Source organism: Pseudochaenichthys georgianus, chromosome 17 (assembly GCF_902827115.2).
Source record: "Pseudochaenichthys georgianus chromosome 17, fPseGeo1.2, whole genome shotgun sequence".
Taxonomy (NCBI): Eukaryota; Metazoa; Chordata; class Actinopteri; order Perciformes; family Channichthyidae; genus Pseudochaenichthys; species Pseudochaenichthys georgianus.
Window position 1 is genome coordinate 6,665,536 of NC_047519.1, and position 22,028 is coordinate 6,687,563.

The 22,028-nt window shown below is 41.1% G+C and overlaps 1 protein-coding gene across 1 annotated transcript in view; it reads left to right on the top strand.

Moving 5' to 3' along the window:
• LOC117462150 (cadherin-18-like) overlaps positions 1–22,028 on the top strand; it is a 173,189-nt gene that overhangs the window by 64,683 nt on the left and 86,478 nt on the right. The window contains exon 2 of the mRNA XM_071206380.1: positions 14,488–14,782. Within this exon, the coding sequence (XP_071062481.1) occupies positions 14,488–14,782 (295 nt within the window). The remainder of the gene's footprint in view (positions 1–14,487; positions 14,783–22,028) is intronic.

Below are 22,028 nucleotides of genomic sequence, written 5' to 3' on the forward strand. Positions count from 1 at the left end.
CCCACTGTACAAGACCTTCTGGACATTGGGTTACATGTCGGATCACTGGATATCCCTATCGACGCTCCCGACGACATCGTCAGGCTGGTAACGGGTTCACTGGGTTTGTTTACATTGCCTCCCCAGACAAGGAGGCTCCGTAGACGACGAAGAGATCGCAGGCAAAAGCGAGGCTTTAGAGGAGGCGCTCGAGAGAAGCTAACCCAGGCTCCACACAGCGCCCCTCTCCCCAGCCTTCTCCTTGCTAATGTGCGATCTCTGATGCACACAATGGACGATCTACGACTGCATTATAAACAACAAACGGATTATAGACATAAACATTCTGATCTTCACAGAGACATGGCTGCATGAGGGTGTTCTTGACAGCGCGATCGCGTTACAAGGCCTTCACTGCACCCGTTCGGACAGAACAGCTGACTGTGGTAAGATGCGCAGAGGAGGACTGTATTTATGTCAACAACTCCTGGTGTACAGACAACAGCACCATTGCCAGGCACTGTTCTGCCGACCTAGAATTTCTCATGGTTAAAAGCAGAGCCTTCTATCTGCCCAGAGAATTCACATCCATCATCACAATTGCAGCCTATATCACCGAATGCTAATGCTACGCTAGCTATGAAGGAACAGCATATAGCCATTAGCACACAACAGACATTACACCCGGAGTTTGTCTTCATCATTGCTGGAGATTTCAATCACTCCAACCTAAAGACTGTTCTCCCCAATTCCACCAACATGTCTCCTGTCCCACAAGAGGAGATAAGACCCTAGACCAGTGTTTCTCAAAGTGGGGGGCGTTCCCCCCTGGGGGCGCAGAGGCATGACAGGGGGGGCGATAGAGACCAGCAGGAAAAATGGTTATGAAAAAATTGAAAATAACTCACAATTTAGAAAATTATTGATTCGAAAATAATATGATACACTACAGTACAAGTACGTCTGGGTCTCTGTGTTTCATTCAAGCCTGGCTCTGTGTGTGTGTGGAACGAGCCATTTTGTGCACACCGGTACCGGAGATCGTTGTTGTTAGCTTCTGGTGCTAGCGAGCTACGCTAACGGATATAAGGAGCTTTTTCCACAACAAGGTGGAGGAGAGTCCTCTCCTGTCAGACTGAGAGGCTCAGTGAACTAAAGGACTCTCTGAGTGTTTAGATAGTTAACTTTAGTCTAAGTTATCTCAGTGGGTCTCAAACGGTTTGGTCCCGATTAATTTAAACAATTATTTCCGAGGCACACATTTATATGATCATTATAGTTATAAAAAAATAAGAGAATAAATGAAAAACAGATATGAAATACAGGACTACACACAGCTTCTTCCCTTCAGCAATCTGACTGCTGTCAATGAACCCCACGCTGTCCCACACTGCCTCGTGTTGTTGTGTGTTGTGTGTATTTATTCTTATTTATACATTTTACATCTATTTACCTTTACTTTTATCATTTATTTTGTACAGACTGCTGATAGATGTGTATATAACTGACTGTTTACACTCTGGTTAGACCAGGCATCGGCCATATACGGCCATACACGGGCTGTTGGGCTTTTGAATCCGGCCCGCCGAATATTGGTACAAAATTGTACAAATTATAGTAAAGACCGCATTAATTTTGCCTTTTTCCTGCAATACCCAGCATTTTAGTTGATCCCACTAGATGGCGCACTCTAGACACAATTGACCTTTGCTGGAGTCTGGTCTATTCTCTCAGCTGGCCCCACTCAAAGATCCAAGAACCAAATACGTCACGCTTACATTGGAGGGGGTCGAGATTAACCTGAGCAATAACAGTTCATAGCGAGTACGGCGAATACAAGTTGTAACAAGCAGTAGCGCTGACCAAAGTGACTAGAACGCGACCACACACTTATATAACCAGGCTTAGTGTGATTTTGTTTATTTTACCTTACTTTAATAACCATCCGTTCACTGTTATTGACCATTGTGAAGAGGCAGAGGTTTCCTGTTGTTTTGTATTATAGCAGTTATCGGATGGAATCAATACATGGGCTACATGTGGCCAAGTAAAATCATAACGAAAACTACGCTGGTAAAATATGCATGTAGAAAACGGCTTATGCCACAATATGATAGCAACAAGTAGTCAAGATAGTCTGATTAGCTAACATCACCTGTAGAATGCCAGAGAAACGTTCATAACAGCGTTGTCAGGGCTCGACATTATGGTTGCGTTCCGATAATCCAAAAATCAGCTCCTAAATTCTAACCCTATCTCCTATTCCTTGACCTCTGAGTGAAACGTCACGGGGTTAAGGGATAGTGGATAAGAGAATTCAAAAGGACTTAGGAGAAGAGACTGCGGTACTTTAGAGAATCCGAATGCACTTTCACTATCCGACGTGTTTATGATGCGCCAGCGGACGTCATGAATGTGCATCTGCTGCTGTGGGGAAACTATGGAAACTTCAGTTTTCTATACAGCGGACTACAACATGGATGTTCAATAAGAACGAGGGACTACTGTAAACTAGAGACTCTGCACCGTGCTCTGATGCTGTTGTTGTATGCTTTATGAACGTGGACAACAGAGAAACATATTCTTCATGACCAAAGTTGGAATTGAAATAATAAAGGAAAGTGAAACTTATGCTCATCACCCTCTCCCTCCGGTCCACATTAATACTAATGATCCCAATACGTATGATGGTATGAAAATATCTTAAAATCAATACAAATGTATTTATTATAAACGTTAGTCCTCCTTACCATCTATCACTGTGTATCAGAGTCCTGCATCGGGTCGGGTACCCGCGGGTATCCGACGGGTGACCCGCAAAAAAGGTGATTCGCGGGTGGTATTTATATATCATATCATATCATATATCATTTCAGTAAAAACTAACGTTCATATTTCTCTTTTTGATTATAATACTGATGAACGTTCAGAAAAAAGCACTTTGGCAACTTACCACATACGTTTTAAAAAGCTTAATAAGCACCGTAACTTTCATGATATAATTTCTCGGTCATAATCGGTTGTTTCCGTGAACGGCCGACTGTTGAGTGACGGCAAATGCTGCGGCTGCAATGCATTGTGGGGCAGCATTTTCTCCTCTCCTTTCGGTTAGGGAGGTCCAGTGTTTCCTAAGATAAAGGAGGTTATAAAGGAAGTTTGAAACCTCCTTTCCTTTCATTTGGAGAATTGGAACGGCACTTATCATGCCTGCCACTGAGGGACTTCCGGGTCATTTCACTTGGTTAGGAAGGTTCCTAAGCTAAATCATGGATGTATAATAAGAACTGGATACAGCGTGGGAGGCGGGGCCTCATTCATTCCTACAGTATGAGAGTTGCTCATGAGCGCATGATGATAAAATGGCCCAACTTTTGAGAGAGTGAAACGTCACAGATTACCCGGCATGCCTGAGAAGTACCCGTATGTGCGTTCATAGCGCATGCGCAACTTTAACCAACATGCTCGTTCACATCAAGCACGTCAATTTGCGTACACGTAACAGCACCGTGCGCTCATGACAGCATGGTAATGGCTTGTTATTATGCAGTTAGCAGCTAGCGGCTAGCTAGTAATTATGCTAATGTACATCAATCGTTATGTACTTCTATTATGCTGTAACAGGATCTAGTGATATCCAACAGAGCTTCATTTAGCATGAAATAATTATTGCACTGTGTATATATATATATACAGTGCAATAAACTAAACTAAAAAAAGAAGCTACAGGAACGTTAATCTACGTTGGTAATATTAACTTTATTTAATACAACATTTATGGTACAAGATTTACATCATACAGCCCATGTAGTATAATATTTTACAAATGATGAATTACAGCAAACATGTGCAATATATCCATTATTACAGCTCCGTGGGCTGGAAGTAAGGCGATATGGGTCCGTTGTTATTGTGCATCCATGGGTAAAGAGAAACTCATGTAGTGCTGAACACGTAACATGAACGTGCCGGGCGGCGCGGTCCCGTGGGTTAGATGCGCGTTCATAATGCCGAGGGAAATAACTCTCAGAATAACGTTATTAGCACATTTTTACAACTTGAGGAACGAATGTTTTTAATAAGGGCTGTACAAGTGTTCATACGGGGTAGTTTATTTAGTTTAAGAAAAAATATCCAACGAGTTACAGACCATTCTTTCCCCATGTAAGTCAATGGGAAAAAGTGTTTCTGGGCCTGGCAACCAAACGGATGTGCAGTACCGCCGTTTGGCCAGCACGAATATTTCCATCTGAGTCCGGCGCACTTCCTGGGGGCTTGAGCTAAATGGACTATAGAGAGGCGAAGTCCCTCCCTTTCCGGGAGCCTCCATGGGACCCCGGAAGCGTAAAATTATACATTGAAGTCAATGGAGAGAGAAAGGTTATCTTTTGATCCCGTTTGAATTGTGCCACGAATGACACATATGATGTTTGTCAATTTAAAAGAATATTTTTCAAGTCAAAAAAATTAAAATGTGTCGTAAAACTGTGAAGTTACACTTTTTTTTTTGTGAAACCGCTGAGTGAACTACAGGTCTCTTGGTCTCGCACAATACGCGTCACCATCACAAAGATGGCCGTCACGTTAGCAAATTTCACCTGTTTCTTACAAAATGAGAATACAAGTATAAAACGAGGTGACTACAAGTCTGGACACGTTGAGAGCTGTACATACACGAAAGGGGAGTTATTCGGTTCTGTAAGAGCAGCGGGACCGGCTTTACAAGATGTTGGTGAGTAATATGAGTGCAATGTGTAACGTTAATGTCAGCTAGCTAAGATTAGCTAACAAGGTACACTAACGTGTTTTGTTTCAGTAACTAGTGTTCTCCTTTAGAACTTCGTGGTCTGTGTGTGCTGTGGATAACATTAGTGTTCACAAGAACAAGGTAAACTCCCGTGTTTTGTTTTAGTTGCTCTTCAGATTGAAGCGGCCAGTTTTATATCGACTATACTGTATGTGTGATCTCCTTTTACATCTCGTTGTGTCATTTGAGTTTATTTGCTGTGTGTAGATTCAAGGGTTTTGGTTATCTTGTCAATTTGTTTGGTTATCCAGGCACAGCTGTGCGTGACTCCCTCGGGTACACTGGTATGTGTTTTCCTAATGTAGAGAGCATTGATTAATTAATAAACTACACACTGAGTCTAGATCCTGACCAAATCCTTTTTTATTGTTGATCAAATGTTTTTCAAAAATGTATTCATACACATTTAGAAAAATACAATGTACAATCACAACCAGTACAACACACATTACAAAAAATACAGAAAAAACAAACAATAACAACAATCAGACAAAACTATGGAAAAATAACCCCTCCCACCCCCAGATCCGGACCATCCTTGTATTATTGCTCATTCAATCTATTATAGCATGCTAACAAACATGGTACTTACTTTATTTGTTGGGGGATGTACAAATGCAGCAACGCTGCAGCATTGGCAATATGTGCCATGTGGCAGATCAGCTCCACAGATGTTGAGTGGAGGAAGCCTGGCACTTCCAAAGTAGTCCAGCCGGTGTCTCAACTTTACCAACAGTGAGAGGAGACATACAACCCACTGGCCAGAGACATCGCCACTCAGGATGTAGACTGGTTCAGGTCTGCACTGAGGGGCGCACAGTGTGGCATGGCATGGCTTTTGTCACCTGAGCCAGAGCCGCGGCCTCAACATCAGGCCATTGTCACCATGCCGGAGCTGGTGAAGGGGCATGGGGGTCGGTGGCTTGAGGCAATTCTTGCCTCAATGCGACTGAGCAGAGACCAGCAAGCTGCCATCCAGACAGCCACCGGAGGACAGCGGACAAAGTGGCAGTTACACAGGCGGGGCAGGTTGACAGCCAGCAAGTTTGGTGCTGTGCTGCGGTCGGGACTTTCATCCACTCCATGCGCGTCCCTCATGAAGAGGGTGCTCGGGGGGTACAACTTGGACGGAGTCATGGCTGTCAACTGGGGGGTTGTAAACGAGGCCGAAGGGGTGAAGGCTTTTGTGCAGGCCTATCAGGAGACAGTGTTCGAGTCTGGTCTCTTTGTGAGTGAGTCGGTGTTTTGGGAGCATCCCCCGATGGACTTGTGCAGCCATCTGCCCTGCTGGAGGTGAAGTGTCCACCATCATTATATAGGATATACATATCTGTAAATTGTATAATTTTATTTGATTTAAAAGTATTTTTGATCTCTGTCTATAAACACAAACTGTAAGATTGACAATAAAGTTGACTTTGAAAAATATATATATTCTTTATGAAAATAGTTGACTGTTGGAGAAATGAATCCAAATGAAACGTTGGACTGAACTACAACTACGCCTTTAAATCTCTACGGACTGTTTTTCAGTGGGATGGCAAGTTCCTATCTTTAAACATTTATTAGTTTTTTCTCAGAACAGATTTGATTTTCTGAAGTTAATTTAACTTAACCATTTAAGGTCATTATTAAAAAGGTACAATCAATTTGTTTAGGGTTGAATAAAATAATGATAAACATTTCATTTGGATAATTTACTGACAGAATAAGAAACTCAATGATGCTCTACTCACCTGTTCCTTTTTATAAAGTGAAACAGTTGAAACGATAGATTTTAGTAAACTTAAAAAGAACCTTCTCCAAAAGCTATCAAGGAATATACCTAATACTTGTTTTAGAACTTTATTACATATTTTTATATAAATAGTTTGAGTGATCCATAATTGACAGAAGCTTGTGTTTACACTGACCTGTTACTCATATATTAATGTCTTTGTAACTTATTTAAACCACTACCTCACTAATTTCTTTCATTCATCACGGTTCAGTAAACTAAGTGACACATGAACCAGTTTAATAATTATAATAACGTAGGATTGCAACTCTTTGAAACTGTAGGTGGCTCTTAAAAGAGCCGTTGTATTTGGGTGTGCTGGTCTCAGGTCAGTCTAAGCCCTCTCTCGCGGATGCAGCTGGATGTCCTTGGGCATGATGGCGACCCTCTTTGCTTGGTTCATCTTACTGGGGGGCAGCTACATGGATGTCGGTGCAGTCCACAATCATTGTGCAGTTGAAGGCAGAATGAATTTATTATTGACTCCGAATGAAGCACAACTTCATGTCATACAATACATTGACTTTATTTGTAATTGTGTAAAAATATAAAGCATTGATTAGCAAGCAGGACCTGCAGGAACAGAGCACGGTGATGGATGGAGCTGGGAAGAGAGAAGAATAAAGAAAACAGATCAACTTCATTATCGGATATTAAAAATTCAATTTCAAAACAAGTTGCCGCTCCTACAGTTTTCTAGTGTGTAAAGATGATTTCACTTGACCTATGCACAATATCACACTCAATACATGTGTGTCTCTGGGGGGTGCATTGTGCCTTTGATGTATATAAATAATATACCATAACCAAATACTATTACGTACAGTGGAAATCAGGTTGCCAGAGCAGGTCAGTGTGCATGTTCCTCAGGGTCTCAGCAGTTACAGGTGAGGGAAAGGAAATAAAAGAGAAAAAGGTCAGTAACAACACTTTAAAGTAACAACACTTTGAATAATTATCTCTTTTAATAATGTTCTCTCAGTAATCACTCAACTACTGTCTTTCCAACAAACAGATTGACTCACTATCATCACAATGAAACACGTCCAGAAGAATGGACCACAGATGGAAATGAGCTATTAGCTATAATCTGGCATATTGCATCTCTTCTCTTTGCTGAGATTAATGTTTTTGTATGCATGGTCCTTCTATAAATAAATACATGTCATGCAAAGCTGCCTGCCTGCCTTCCTTCCTTCGACTCTCCCTGAACTGCCTGATCTTTTAATGTTCAATGTTAACCATTTGAGCAGATAGCATTAAGTAGAAAAGATCGCAGATGCTAATCTGCCGTTAGCCTACCTCCCGCCCCCTTAGCACCTGGTGGAGGGGGCGATAGGCTCCTCTTCAAATGTTTCACAAAATACTTACCATCATGACTACTCTTACTGTTTAACATTTGGGTTCACTTCATGTTAAGGCTAATACAAATGACAAGGCTAAGCAATGTGATGCTAACTAACGTGCTCGCTACTAGCTATGTAGCTAGCTTGACTGTGTTCCATGCACAACATGTGTATTACCTGATATGTTTGGTCCAACGACTCCTGGTCCTTTCATCAGACGGGAAGCGAACGAGCTATGATCTATATTATAAGTATGATCACTTATGTGATTACAACCTGGTACAAAGCACACAGGCATCTTGTAAAAGTGAATTTATTTTTAGCAATCTCTTATTTATTGGAGGGAATAAATCAGTTATGAGATCTTCTTCTTCTTCTTCTTCTTCGCTTTAATTACGAGTCGCAACCACTTGGAGCATTATCGCCTGTGACATCACTTACGCGAGCCAGAATGGGATTTGGGATTTGTAGTCTTTGTAGTCGTGTATTTTTCATAGTCTTATATTTCAACAGTTTTACGACAAAATGTGACTTTTTTGACATGGAACTTATTGTTTAAGATTGACAAACATCATATGTGTAGTTCGTGGCACAATTCAAACGGGATCAAAAGATACGTTTTCTCTCTCCATTGAATTCAATGTTAATTTTTCGCTTCCGGGGTCCCATGGGCCGGAAGTAGATGGGCGTGACTTCGCCTCTCTATAGGAACACAACCTATAAATGGCCCGCTGGCCCGGAAGCACTTTTCAGACCCCGGTCCAGCATAACGTACTTTCCACTTGCCCGCTCGGGCCACTAAAAATATTGGTTTGAGAAATAAAAAATTGTCCTGTGTTATAGGTATTTTGACAAGCCATTTTGTTAAATTGTTTCGTTTATTAACGCTACAACATAGCGTTTCGTGAGGAGGTTGTCATTGTTGGGTGAAAAGCAAACAGCTGTTTGCTGCGGAGCTCGAGCAGGCTCCTGTGAGCGGGAGCAGGCGCTCGTTCACTACAGACTTTCGCGCCACCTAACTATTCGCCAACATGTTTTTAATACCAGCGGTAACCGGCCAAGCGCCGGGCAAAAACGATCTTCAAATAAAAGAAAGTCACCGGAGGAGTTAAAGGAGAGTGACAGGGAGCATGAGAAGAAGAGGGAGAGAAAGTTTCAGCCAGCTTGATCGATGGAGTTGGCTTCTAGTGCAGTGACGCGTCCTAAAAACCTTTTATAATTTTCGAATTATGATTCGAAAATTATAAAAGTAGGGTGTGGAGATTATCCGGCTGAACAAAACGTGCATTTATCAAACAGGTTCGTTTGCCACAGACCTTATTTCCAGCTATTTTCCAAAACCCTGTGGAGAAATCCCATTGCTTTTTGTCGAGGGAACCAGCAGCTACTTCCTGGTTTTAGGACGCGTCACTGCACCTCTCAATATGATGCCAATATAAACAAGGTCTTCTGTCGGCTCTGTTCATCAATGCCGACCTATGCTGACAAGTAAGTGAAGAGTAGACAATATAAAGGTATATTCGCTATGGGGAAATGTCCCAGCAGTTTAGGATAATGAAGGTTCTAATCAAATCAATTACATAGCCATTACATTTCTAACTCCTAATGACAGGAAGGCAGAAAGCGCATTATACTAATAATAATACTCATAATAATAGCTTTTAATAATAGCATTTTTTAACAATGACCACAATATAATTATTTTAATAAACCAAATATGAACAATTGAGGAAAATGAGGAAGAACTGATGATTCAAATGTTGTAAGTAGTAATGTAGGCTAGTTAGTGCATAAATTACTATTGCAACAAATGTGTTCATTTTTTTCATGATTAGTCGATTTTTTTGAACAAATGCTCCGGGCCAGTGATAATAAAATAATTGTACCCTTAATGTCTACCCCTGGTTGTGATGCCACACAGCTTTCAGACTAAAACACATTCACTTATGGGGATGGGGGATATTTATCAGCTGCTTGTGTGACAGTCAGACAATGAAAACTTTACAGCGGCCGCTGCCGCGAGTTAACGGGAGAATAAACTCTGGTAGACGAGCAGCACTGCAGCGGGCAGTAATGCAGCTGAACCACATTAATAAACAATGCACCACGGCACTCTGGAGAAAGGTACAAGGTTGGAGAAGTAGTTCTTTAATTTAATCTGGCTTCGTATAATTAAAAACTACCCGACGCAGTCCTCTATCGATGTTGTTGTGAGCGATGTTGCGGAGAAAATCAGCGACGTAAAACGCTGTGTGGGTCATAAGAAGGCACGTAAACGGTTACGTCATGACGCAAACGATTACGCAATGACGCAATAATTCACTTTTGAACCGGCATCTGTAACAATGAGTGGAACAAAGAAAAGAAATGTCAACATTGAGTGCCGAGTGTATAATGAGGAGTGGACAGCTAAATATTTTGTTACCGGCCCGTCTGTCAAATGTAAAACTCATAGTGGCCCCGAGCCAAAAAGGTTTGCCCACCCCTGGGTTAGACCCTTTTAATTTTGTTACACTCTGCTTGCATTATGTAATGACAATAAAGTAATCTAATCTAATTCATGGTTAAATGAAATAATAAATAAAGAAATTGGGCAGCCACTGACAGCCAGTGAAGGGAGAGGAGGAGCAGTGTGGCCAGGACCTGTGTCACCCTTAGCCACCTGCTAACTCATCATCCAGACTTTCTGTGGTATTTATGGCAGTTAAGTCAATTTAGACTACATTTTTCTAATATTGTGGATGAAAGGATATTTGGACAGTCAGAGCTCCAGGCTTCTAAGGACAGATGTCTACTTAATGTCCACCCTTCAGAGCCACTGCCATACAGCATGGTTATGAACTTGTTTGCCAAAAAAAGTGTTTCCTCTGGACTTTGGCGAGCAAATATTTAATTGCTGTCTCTAGTCTAGAACAAGACTAAGGAGGCAACAGACATACAATATGCTACACACAAAATTCTTTATTATTCCGCCGGGCTAGTTTGCACCTCTTCTTCTCCCACATTCCACATCGCAGAAACTCCGTTCAAACATCAAAACATTCAGCTCGGTCGGGAATCGAGTGCTATTACTTTTTTCATTCATAACTTTCATAATTCCAGAGATACATCCCATAATTCATCAAATGTTTAACATGGAAGTCAATGGAGAAACTCTTCAGACTTGAACAATCTTCATGCGACTTCAACTGCTAACTGCTCCTTCATAGTTTCACTCAGAAACCTCATTCCAACTTTAAAATGTTACACATCTTTCTGACATTATTCGTGTAACACAACTTTTAAATCTACTATCTCGTACTTTTAGAGATATTGAACATTGTTCAGACCTTGGTAAAGAGGTTTTCTTCAGATTTTAGAGTGCGTGATGTCACAGCTAAGTGGAGGACAGATTTAATTTTGCCTTCATATTTTCTTTTAAACCTGCCATAATTCCCAAACCCTACATTCCTGAGACATAATTTTTCATGAGAAACGTAGGAAAACATCTCGTAGCTTGAAAAATAAAAAATAATTAAGCAAAATAATTAAACAAAATGCCTCTTGAGGGCATGCAGTGACAAAAACGTTCAACATGTCTCCATTAAACCCCATTGTAAGTTCAGCCTCATCGATCCCCACCACAGCAGTCGCACACCTTTAGTTAATCTGCCAAAAAGGCCACATTATTAAGCCGAAAGTACACAAACTTTCAAGTTCTTATTATTTCAAGTTCCTTGACATGCTTCACACTTTTCACCGATATCTGTTACGGTTCTTCAACAAAACGTTCACATGTAAGAGGTTTATCTCTCATTCAGAACAATGAAAATGCTCTCCTCTCACTGATTACTGCACATCACCATGGAAACCTTTGATCTCTGGACACGTCGTTAGCTCAAATATAAACACCTGTGTCATGGAACACGATGATGTCATAACTCCAACTGACATGCTCAGAGCAGCAGACTTCAGATAATGGTTAATGGTCTTCCCCTCAACAGCTCTACGTGTTGTGACTCCACAGATATGTTAGGTTTAGTTATGTTTTTACTCTATTTTGTGTTTTGATCTTGTCACTTCCTGTTTTTATTTTGAAAGTAATCTTTCCTGTCATTCCAGATCCCACACTTCCTGCCTTTGTGTGTTTCCCGCCCGTGAGATTGCTTGGCCCTGCCCTGATTGTTTTCACCTGTGCCCATCCCCCTCACCTATATATAGCCCTGGGCTGCAGTCGGATAGTTTAAAAATCAGCTCCTAAGTTCTAACCCTATCGTCTATTCCTTGACCTCTGTGTGAAAAGTCACGGGGTTAAGGGATAGTGGATAGGAGAATTCAAAAGGACTTAGGAGAAGAGACTGCGGTACTTTAGAGAATCCGAATGCACTTTCACTATCCGACGTGTTTATGATGCGCCAGCGGACGTCATTGTGTGCGTCTGCTGCTGTGGGGAAACCATGGAAACTACAGTTTTCTATACAGCGGACTACAACATGGATGTTTAATAAGAACGAGGGACTGCTGTGAACTCATCGAGAGACTCTGCACCGTGCTCTGATGCTGCTGCTTTCGGCTTTATGAACGGGGACAACAGAGAAACATATTCTTCAGGACCAAAGCTGGAATTGAAATAAAAAAGGAAAGTGAAACTTATGCTCGTCACCCTCTCCCTCCGGTCCACATTAATACCAATGATCCCAATACGTACGATTGTATGAACTAAAGATCTTAAAATCAATACAGATGTATTTATTATAAACGTTAGTCCTTAACATCTATCATGTGTATATCACCATTCAAACATCTTTTAAAAGTTGAACAAACCCCACACAGCTCAGTAAAGACTGAAATGTTGACTTTATTTGATCATTTCAGTGAAAACTAACGTTCATATTTCTCTTTTTGATTGTAATACTGATGAACGTTCAAAACAAAGCACTTTGGCAACTTACCACCTATGTTTTAAAAAGCTTAATAAGCACCGTAACTTTCATGATATCATTTCTCGGTCATAATCGGTTGTTTCCGTGAACGGCCGACTGTTGAGTGACGGCAAATGCTGCGGCTGCAAGGCATTGTGGGGCAGCATTTTCGCTTCTCCTGTCGGTTAGGGAGGTCCAGTGGTTCCTAAGCTAAAGGAGGTTATAAAGGAAGTTTGAAACCTCCTTTCCTATCATTCTCATCATTTTCGAGAATTCGAACGGCACTTATCATGGCTGCCACTGAGGGACTTCCGGGTCATTTCACTCCTTTAGGAAGGTTCCTAAGCTAAATGGACTATTCGACTTCAGCCCTGGTGTTTCTTTGTTCCTTTGTCAGTTCGTTATGTTTCATGTCGTGAGCACCTAGTCCTTTTGACTCCTGATACCTACCTTGCGATTTAGACCTTTTGCCAAGTGAGTTTTTGTGTTGCTGTACAACTTAGTTTTGGCTGTTTAACTACTTTCTATTTTTTGAAAGTACGATTTAGTTTTTGTTATTAAAGAACATTCTATCTTTGGACAACTGTCTCCGAGTCCTGCTTTTGGGTCCTGCGTCCTGTGTCTCGGTTCACAACACTACGTCAATTATGGGGTGTCATCATATGCCGTTTCCATGGAAACGCATCCCTCGCCATAAAAGCGATGTCGCTGTACATTAACTCCTATGAAAATGTTCAAAAAGTGCTCAAACTTCACATGTGTGCTAACAGTCCAGCCGTGAAGACATATACGGGACAGTTTTGAGATTTCTTCAAATGTCGTTGCCATGGCAACACAATGCTCGCATGAAACACGGTTTTCTCATAACTTCAGTGAAAATGCTCCAAACGGCCCAAAACTTCACAGGTTTGGTAACGATGCAGCCATCAATGCATCTAAGCGTAATATGGGATGTCATCACATGCCGTTGGCATGGCGACAGATCATTCGCCATCAAGTTAGTTCAAAAGTTTGCACTTCAAATATTCTGCTGCTTTTCCAAGCCTTTTTACTTTCTTTTCTTCTCTCATCACACATTCAAGCCCCCTGTGTTCATGTATCATTTCAATCTGAATTCTTCACTTTCTTCTTACACATTACATTTCAGCATAGCAGTTTAGTGTCAGCTTTTCAGCATAAAGCATTCCCACTAGCAATTTCTTAAGGAATTGCATTCTCTAGCCAATAGAAGTGTGTGGGAGAAAAACTCCCTCGGAAGGGAACACAGGGATTTTAGCCTCTGCAGACCATTTACATGCAAAGATACCTATATAACACACTACAGGAGAGGGAAAGGCCTTTTTAATGAAACCCAGAGCAAACACAGTCTGACTTTAACTTTATTAGGGTCTCTCACCTTCCCCTTCGTGGTAATTATCTCTCTCTCTCCGTCTTTAATTTTTTCTGTGAAAATTCCCGCTGAGGAAGGACTGCATGTTTGAAACGTTCTCCTTTGTCCCGTATACTTTGACAGTGACTTTAATTTTTCCTTCCTTGATTGGATGGCTCTGCTCCTCCTTTCCTGCCCTTCACCATTAACTGAGCACTCAGCCTGACACTTGGCTATTACTCTGAATCATACTTGTCAGACACTTAACACCCCCCTCCCTCTCTTCCTTTTTCTCCTCCTTTCATCTCCAGCTCCATTCCAACTCCGACAAGGCTGACGGTTCTGTGCACTACATCCTGTCGGGGGAGGGGGCTGGGTCCATCTTCATCATTGACGAGATAACGGGTGACATCCACGCAGCGAGGAGCCTGGACCGGGAGAGGAAGCCTCAGTATGTGCTCCATGCCAGGGCCGTGGACCGGCAGACCAACCGCTCCCTGGAGGCGGAGTCAGAGTTCATCATCAAGGTCCAGGATGTCAACGACAACGCCCCCACGTTCCCTGAAGGACCCTTCAACGCAACTGTGCCTGAGAGGTCAGAAGTTGGTAAGCAGGGTTGGGAGGGTTACTTTAAAAATGTAATCAATTACAATTACTAATTACCTGTAAAAATGTTAATCAGTAACATAATCACAATATAAATGTAAAAGTTACTTTCCGTTACTTTCGGATTACCTCAATAACAAATGCAAAAGACAAAATAAATATCAACAAGATTCCAAATTCCAAATGAGCTTTTTTGGTGCACACATACAAGGACCTTGACTTTTTCCATTGCTCTCACTAGTGATGCGTAGATTGCAGTCATAACCGGTTTAATTCACAGACCAGACGGGGTCATAAGATCATCAGAGTAATATCGGAAGGATGGTGGATGGGTGAAATAATACATAATTAATTAGGAAAAGCAGTAAAACAATGGCTATCAAAGTATCTTCGCATCAACACTGCGGGGTATGGAATAAAGTGTGTGTGTGTGTGTGTGTGTGTGTGTGTGTGTGTGTGTGTGTGTGTGTGTGTGTGTGTGTGTGTGCGCGCGCATGCGTGCGTGCGTGCGTGCGTCATCTCGAGTTAGTATAATTAATGTAATGTATTAATGTAATAACGTAATGTATCCTTATTACTTTTCTGTTACTTTTGAATCAACTATATTTTACTTCAGTGTATATTAGGAGGTAACACAACAGAACAATGTGACCTTAGAGAAGAAGAAACCAAGATATTTAGGATCAGAAATGTTATTGATAGGAAAAGCTGCCTTTAATTCAGCAACACTGAAACACATGAGCACATACTACAGTTTAAAAAAGCTGAAATAAATTCTGAGTTGACAGAAAATGTTCCGTTTCAGTTTAATACACACAGTTAAGCTCACACACACTATTTTATGAACATATTGCTTCACCTGCTGAAACTAAAATCTGTTTTCTACCTAACCCTAACACATACGTACAGTATCTAAGTCTAAAAATAAACCCCTCTTTTTATTGTTAAATTATCATGACCTTTTATTGTCCATACACAAGCTGAACATGTTTCTGATGATCTCTAATGTAGATGCGACATTCAAACTATTTATATCATGCTATTTTTTAAAGTGCAGGTACAAGGACACCTCTATACAATTTGCTTATTTACTCGCTGATTTTTCACAATTGACACAAACACAAACGATATGAGAGCCACTATGAAGGTAGATATGACTATATTGAGTACTTGTTGCTATCCTATTGTGGCGCCACAATAGGAGATCCAATTTTCTTCTCTGTTAAAGAAAAAACCGGGACAATTCTGGTTCAATGTAATTCGAACATTTTAACTGTTGGATACAAACAGAAGGACGATAGCTCATATATGAGATTTCAAAAGTATTTTATTTTGAAACTCTACATCAGAATGTCCTGATGTTCTCTGATTGCCTAAATGGGGTCTCCTGCTATCACCCTGAAGTGAAATAAGTATTTAATTGACTTCGAATGACTCTTTGATTATGGATAGTTTCCAATAAATAATAATCAAAATATAGATGGACAATAGATCTAATTTGAGATTTTAAACAGCATACATTTTAAAAAGTAATATTATTTTAGGAGTGTTGTGAGATGGTGTCAACATCAATTGAAATAAGTCACCCAGTGGAAATATCAGATATATCTTCATAACTGTATACTTACATTTTATATTCACTCAGTTATAATGTGGTAGTTATACGTAGTTTGTTTTCAATTATTATTGATCACATTATATAGTACATATTTCTTAATTTAAGCTCCAGTATATATGAATATGTTTGGTGTGTTTTTTAGGTATATTTGTTATTGACCGAGTAAACGCTTTTATTTTGAAGGCAGTTTTTACAGACCTCTACCCTAATGCATAGGATATTCGCGCACTGCAATACAACGTGCGGGCTGGCTTGACTGTGTTTTCTGAAGTGGGGGCTGGCTTGACCACAGTCTGTTTACCCAGTGTTTCCTGACATGAAAAGTTGTATTTCACCTTGCTATGTGTTTTTAGCGTATATTAAAAAACGGGGACATTTCCGGGGACAGTTTCAACTGGGGACAGGCCAATACAAACGGGGACTGTCCCCGGAAAACGGGGACGTCTGGTCACCCTAACTTAAGGGGAACTGGGGATATTTATCAGCTGCTTGTGTGACAGTCAGACATTGAATACTTTACAGCGGTCGCTGCTGTGAGTTAACGGGAGAATAAACTCCAGTGGATGAGCTGTACTGCAGCGGTCGGTAAATACCGCTGAAACATATTAATAAACAATGAACCACGGCACTCTGGAGAACAGTATAAGGTTGGAGAAGTAATTATTTTATTTAATCTGGCTTCGTATGATTGAAAGTAACACGATCATCGACCCGACTCACTCCCCCATTGTTGTTGTTGCCCCTTTCACACGGAGCTAGAACGGGAGCTGCGTTGGTGTGAAAGGGGCAACAGCAGACTATGGCTGTGACTTGTGTGTGACTGACCCGAGTTTGCGCCTCATCGTTCTGATAGCTCCGCCCCTTCGCTCCAATCCCCCTCCCTCCCCCACATCTACAGGTGAAACGTACTTTAGCAACACATTCATCACAAGAAGTGTAGCAAAAGTCAAGGCCGCAGATTCTTCGATTTATACTGTCACAGAGCAGATTCGTGAAGTTGTAATGACTGATGAGAGGTTGTAATAACCAAGGTGCAGTTGTAATGGAAAATATATTTTAAAAAGTCTCGAAATCATACGATTTTCAAAAATACACAATAGGTGGGACTAGTGTTGCACGGTGTACCGATACTTGAAAGGTACCGCGATACCCTGCCGTTAAAAACGTTACGATTCCTCCGTTTCATTAGTATCGGTACTTTAAGAATGACGGGGAAAAGTACTCCGGTGAGAAAGCGCCGTTTTAATAAGAGCCATGTGTGTTCAGCGCTCTGCTTCCTCCCCTCTAAAGCACGCTCTAAGTGCCTCCCCTCTCAAGCACGCTCTAAGTCCCTCCCCTCTCTAGCACGCGCTAGCTGCCAGAGCATGTGAGAAAGCGAGAAGCATGGCTGTGAGTGGGAGTGCAACTGCCGCTGCGCCTCGGCTTGTTGACAAAAAAGACGCCAGAAGCGAAAAACAAAAAAGTTGTTTATAGATGATGCTTAATTGTATTTAATACAAATTCTAGTCATTTATTTAATTTATTATTCTCATTGTTTAAAAGTTTGTGTTAGGGTTATGGTTCTGGTGTGAAATAAAGCACAATAATTACATTTTAGACTGTTTCCCTTTTTTTAAGAAAAGTATCGAAAAAGAATCGGAATCGCAATTCTTGACTTGGTATCGGTATCGGAACCAAAATGTTGGTATAGTGACAACACTAGGTGGGACTAAGAAAGATAATATGAAAGTATAAAAACTAAGGCATTAGCATAAGGTGTTTTCTACAGGCACATTTTACCGGCGTATTTTTATGATTCTACTTGTGATAGTCGAACATGACAACCTGTGCAGCCCATTGATTCCATCCGATAGCTGCTAATACAAAACAAAACATCTGCCTCTCTCCACAATGATCAATAACAGCAAACGGATGGACAAAGTAAGGTACAAATAAACATCATGAAGCCTGGTTAGTGTTGCCTAACTTTATAAAGTGTGCTTTTTTTCTAAGTGTGTGGTTGCATTCTAGTCACTTTGCTCAGCGGTACTGCTTGTTTCAACTTGTATTGGCCGTACTCTCCATAAACTGTTAGCTCAGGTTAATCTCAAATTGTTTCGAGTTTGGTAAGAACCGGTTTTTGGGGAAAAGAGCCGTCTCTCCGCTGCGGCGTGAACAGGAAACAGCCCTGGAACTGCGTTGTTGTGAAAGGGGCCCCGCAGTCATCTGGTTTGACCTGAGTATGGCTGGTGACTGACCCGAGTTTGTGTCGTTCTGATAGCTCCGCCCCTTCGCTCCAACCCCCCTCCCTCCCCCCACATCTACAGGTGAAAATGTAGCGACACATTCATCGCAAGAAGTGTAGCAAAAGTCAAGGCGGCAGATTCGTCGATGTATACTGCCACAGAGCATATTTGTGAAGTTGTAATGACTTATTTGAGAGGTTGTAATAACCAAGTTGCAGTTGTAATGGAAAATGTATTTAAAAAATATGTATTTTTCTGCAAATGAACATGTCATCACTAAGTTCATTTTTTTCTACAACTTTTATGTTTTCCTGTGACTTCAAATTTGGTTCACAGTTACGTGGATATTTTATACAAGTTTAAATGTATGCACACAAGCTCTGATTTTTTTTTTTTTATTGAGTCAGGCACAATGAGTTTACATTTATACAGTCAATATTTTTTATTTAGCTCTGATTTTTGAAGTGCTCACATCAGGTTTTACAAGCTCTCGCATTTTGCACCATATCTACCTTCATAGCCACAAACACCTGTGTGCTTAAAAAAACAACTGCAAATAACAAAACACTTTTTTAAAAACCTCTCAAAGTACGAGAGTATACTTTATGCACTTGAAGCCAAAAGTGGTTGGCAAACGAAATCGTGACTGGGGCTGTGTAGCATTTTATTTTATTTGGACATTTCTGTTGAATGTCTTGGTTTTGTTAAGGATTTTTACTGTGAAATGCTTCCAAAGGTTTATCCTAACTCAGAGATTAGTCGCCCAGCTTCCCACTCATTTCCATCATCAATCAAACAACATGACCTTGTAAAAGCAGACAGCTAACAGAACATAAAGACCAGCAGGACTGTCACTGTGTGTCTTTAGCTCCTGCTGCTCAGGCCCTGTCTTTGTCTCCCTCTACATTGATCATTATCTCTGGGTCTTTTATCCCTCTCCATCCCACCCACTCTCCTCTTCATCACATACAGCTCCCAACTCGCTCTCATTTATGAACCTGTCTGTGAAACTTTCCTTCGTCTCTCCATCTTCTTTCTTAACTCTTCCTGTCTGCCCCATTCTCTCTGTGGATTGCTTTAATGTGGGGAAATGGAATTAGGGCCAAAGATGTTTTAACAACCAAGAAAAGTAAGCAGGCTAAGAAGTCTCACTGTCTGCTGATCTCTGAAACAACAGCTAAGCGATGTCACATTCATCTCCAGCAATCATCTGGTTAGTTTAGCTTTTCCTCTATGCATGCATAAAGCTCAAACAGGTGGATCAATGAGCAAAACAAATTATAATTGACGATCAGTCAAGACTTGACCATTCACTTTGACTATGTCAATTCTTAATCAGGACGGCAGTAGATCAGTCTGTAGGGACTTGTGAACTGATCGGATGCCGGTTTGTGTATATCTGTAGTTAGGCCTAACTGCGCTGCAGCCTCAGATATGATGCAATTATAAAATCACAAATGAGCAAAGACACATGCAAATAAAGAAACATCCTCACTAACTAGACAACCCATGAGCAGGGTTTACTAAACCACTGCATACATAAAACCCTGGATATACACATTTCTGTAAATACAAAACGCTGCAAGAAGCTGAAAACACAACAGAAACCAGGGGACACTGATATGTGATGAAACAGCTGGGAGCAGAGCGCTTGTTGACGTTCGGGGATTATAAAGTTGGCCAACTGTCACTGTTAGCAGAGTTAGTTTGTTTAATAATTGTAAGTATCTGTCAGGATATCACAGTACATACAGATGTAGCGCTTCATTTCAGACGCCTACCCGTGCGGGTCCGTGATCGGCACGGGGTGGGCCCCTGCTGAAAAGGAAACCCCCCCCCGCAGGACTTGAAACGCCCCCTGGATAAATACATTTAATTATAATGAAACCAGCTGCAATGGATCATGGATCCACCAGGGGGAGCCGTGAAAAGCTGCCACACTGGAACTCATGTGAAATAAACAGCTGATCTACAGGTATCTGATATAGCGGATATTTGTTAAAATCGATATGTCACAGATAGGATCATATTCTGTGCTAAATAAGAGACATGTAATCATTTACTAAACATCACCATGTTTTTATTTAACAAAATAATGTTTAATTCACGTTGGCGTAAGTACAAAACCATCGCTATGTTTTTAGATCAGGAAATGCATCCAGGCTCAAACAAACGATTTTCAATCATCATCCTCACGATCATTTAATGTATCATATGTTCGCAAGTTGAAATGAATGCACTAAATTTAATCCACGTGAGTTTACAACAACAAAAATAATCGCTTTGTTTTTATATCACATCCGACCGGAGGAAAATGCAGCGGCTCTCACTACCAATCGTCCTAATCCCACGGGAAAACAATAATATGTACAGTGTTAATAGTTTACTGTATTATTAGTGTCTAATATTACTGGGGATTTCGGAATGGTACTGGATTTTGATTTATTGTATCGGCTTCATATCGCAATATATTCCCGAAATCTGAAATGCAAAAATGTCCCACATTAGGGCAATTCACCCTACATTTAATCATTCAAAGAAAATCATATTTCAGTAGTAGTAACCATACCGTTTTCGTCAAAAAGTGACAGGTGGTGTGACAGGTCACACCTCTCCCTACTTATGCAAATGAGCTAAGTGTGTTATCACAGGTAGGTGTGAAAAGCCCCCCTGTGTAGTGCCTTTGTTGTTTAGTTCTTTGATGTATTGATTAAGATAGTCTCTTTGAAGTTATGTTGTCTGGCCCCTGTCCCCTCACACCCCTTTGTAGTCGAGTCCTTTGATGTGTGTTATAACAGGCAGGTGTGATTTCACACTGGTGTGTTATAAGCCTTTGATGTTAATCTAGGTGTCTCTTTGAAGTTATGCGTGAGACTGTCTACCCGCCCCCTCCCAGCCTCCCCCCTTTTCTCCACCCCTTCCTTATGGCTATGACGCCAGCAGATAGTGGGGGTGGAATTAGATGAAGATGGAAATACACTCAAACTAAATTAAAAAAGACAGTCATTTCCACTTACCAAGTCACCTTTCAAAAAAGAAAAATGGCAAGAGATGCCCCGAATTGGGTTTAATCAGCCTGTGACAACTTACCGCCACCCGTCCGGAGCGCCAGTCAAGAAATGAATGCAGCAGCAGTGCGGGGTTCAGACGCCTACAGCCGAAAGATCTGTGCACAAACTTATCTCGTGCCCTCTTTTTTGGTCATGTGAGCGTTCATGTGTGTTGGAGGAGGGGCTCTGTAAGGAAGTCTGATGGAAGGGGCATATTTTCCTCCCGGTCACTCAAGATGGTTTCTCCAAAATGACAGGTTTTGCATACATAAAAAGTGTATCTTACAGTTCCTTTGTGAGTGAATTACACACAAATCTGCAGAGTGTCACTAAAAAGTTTTACGCAGTGACTG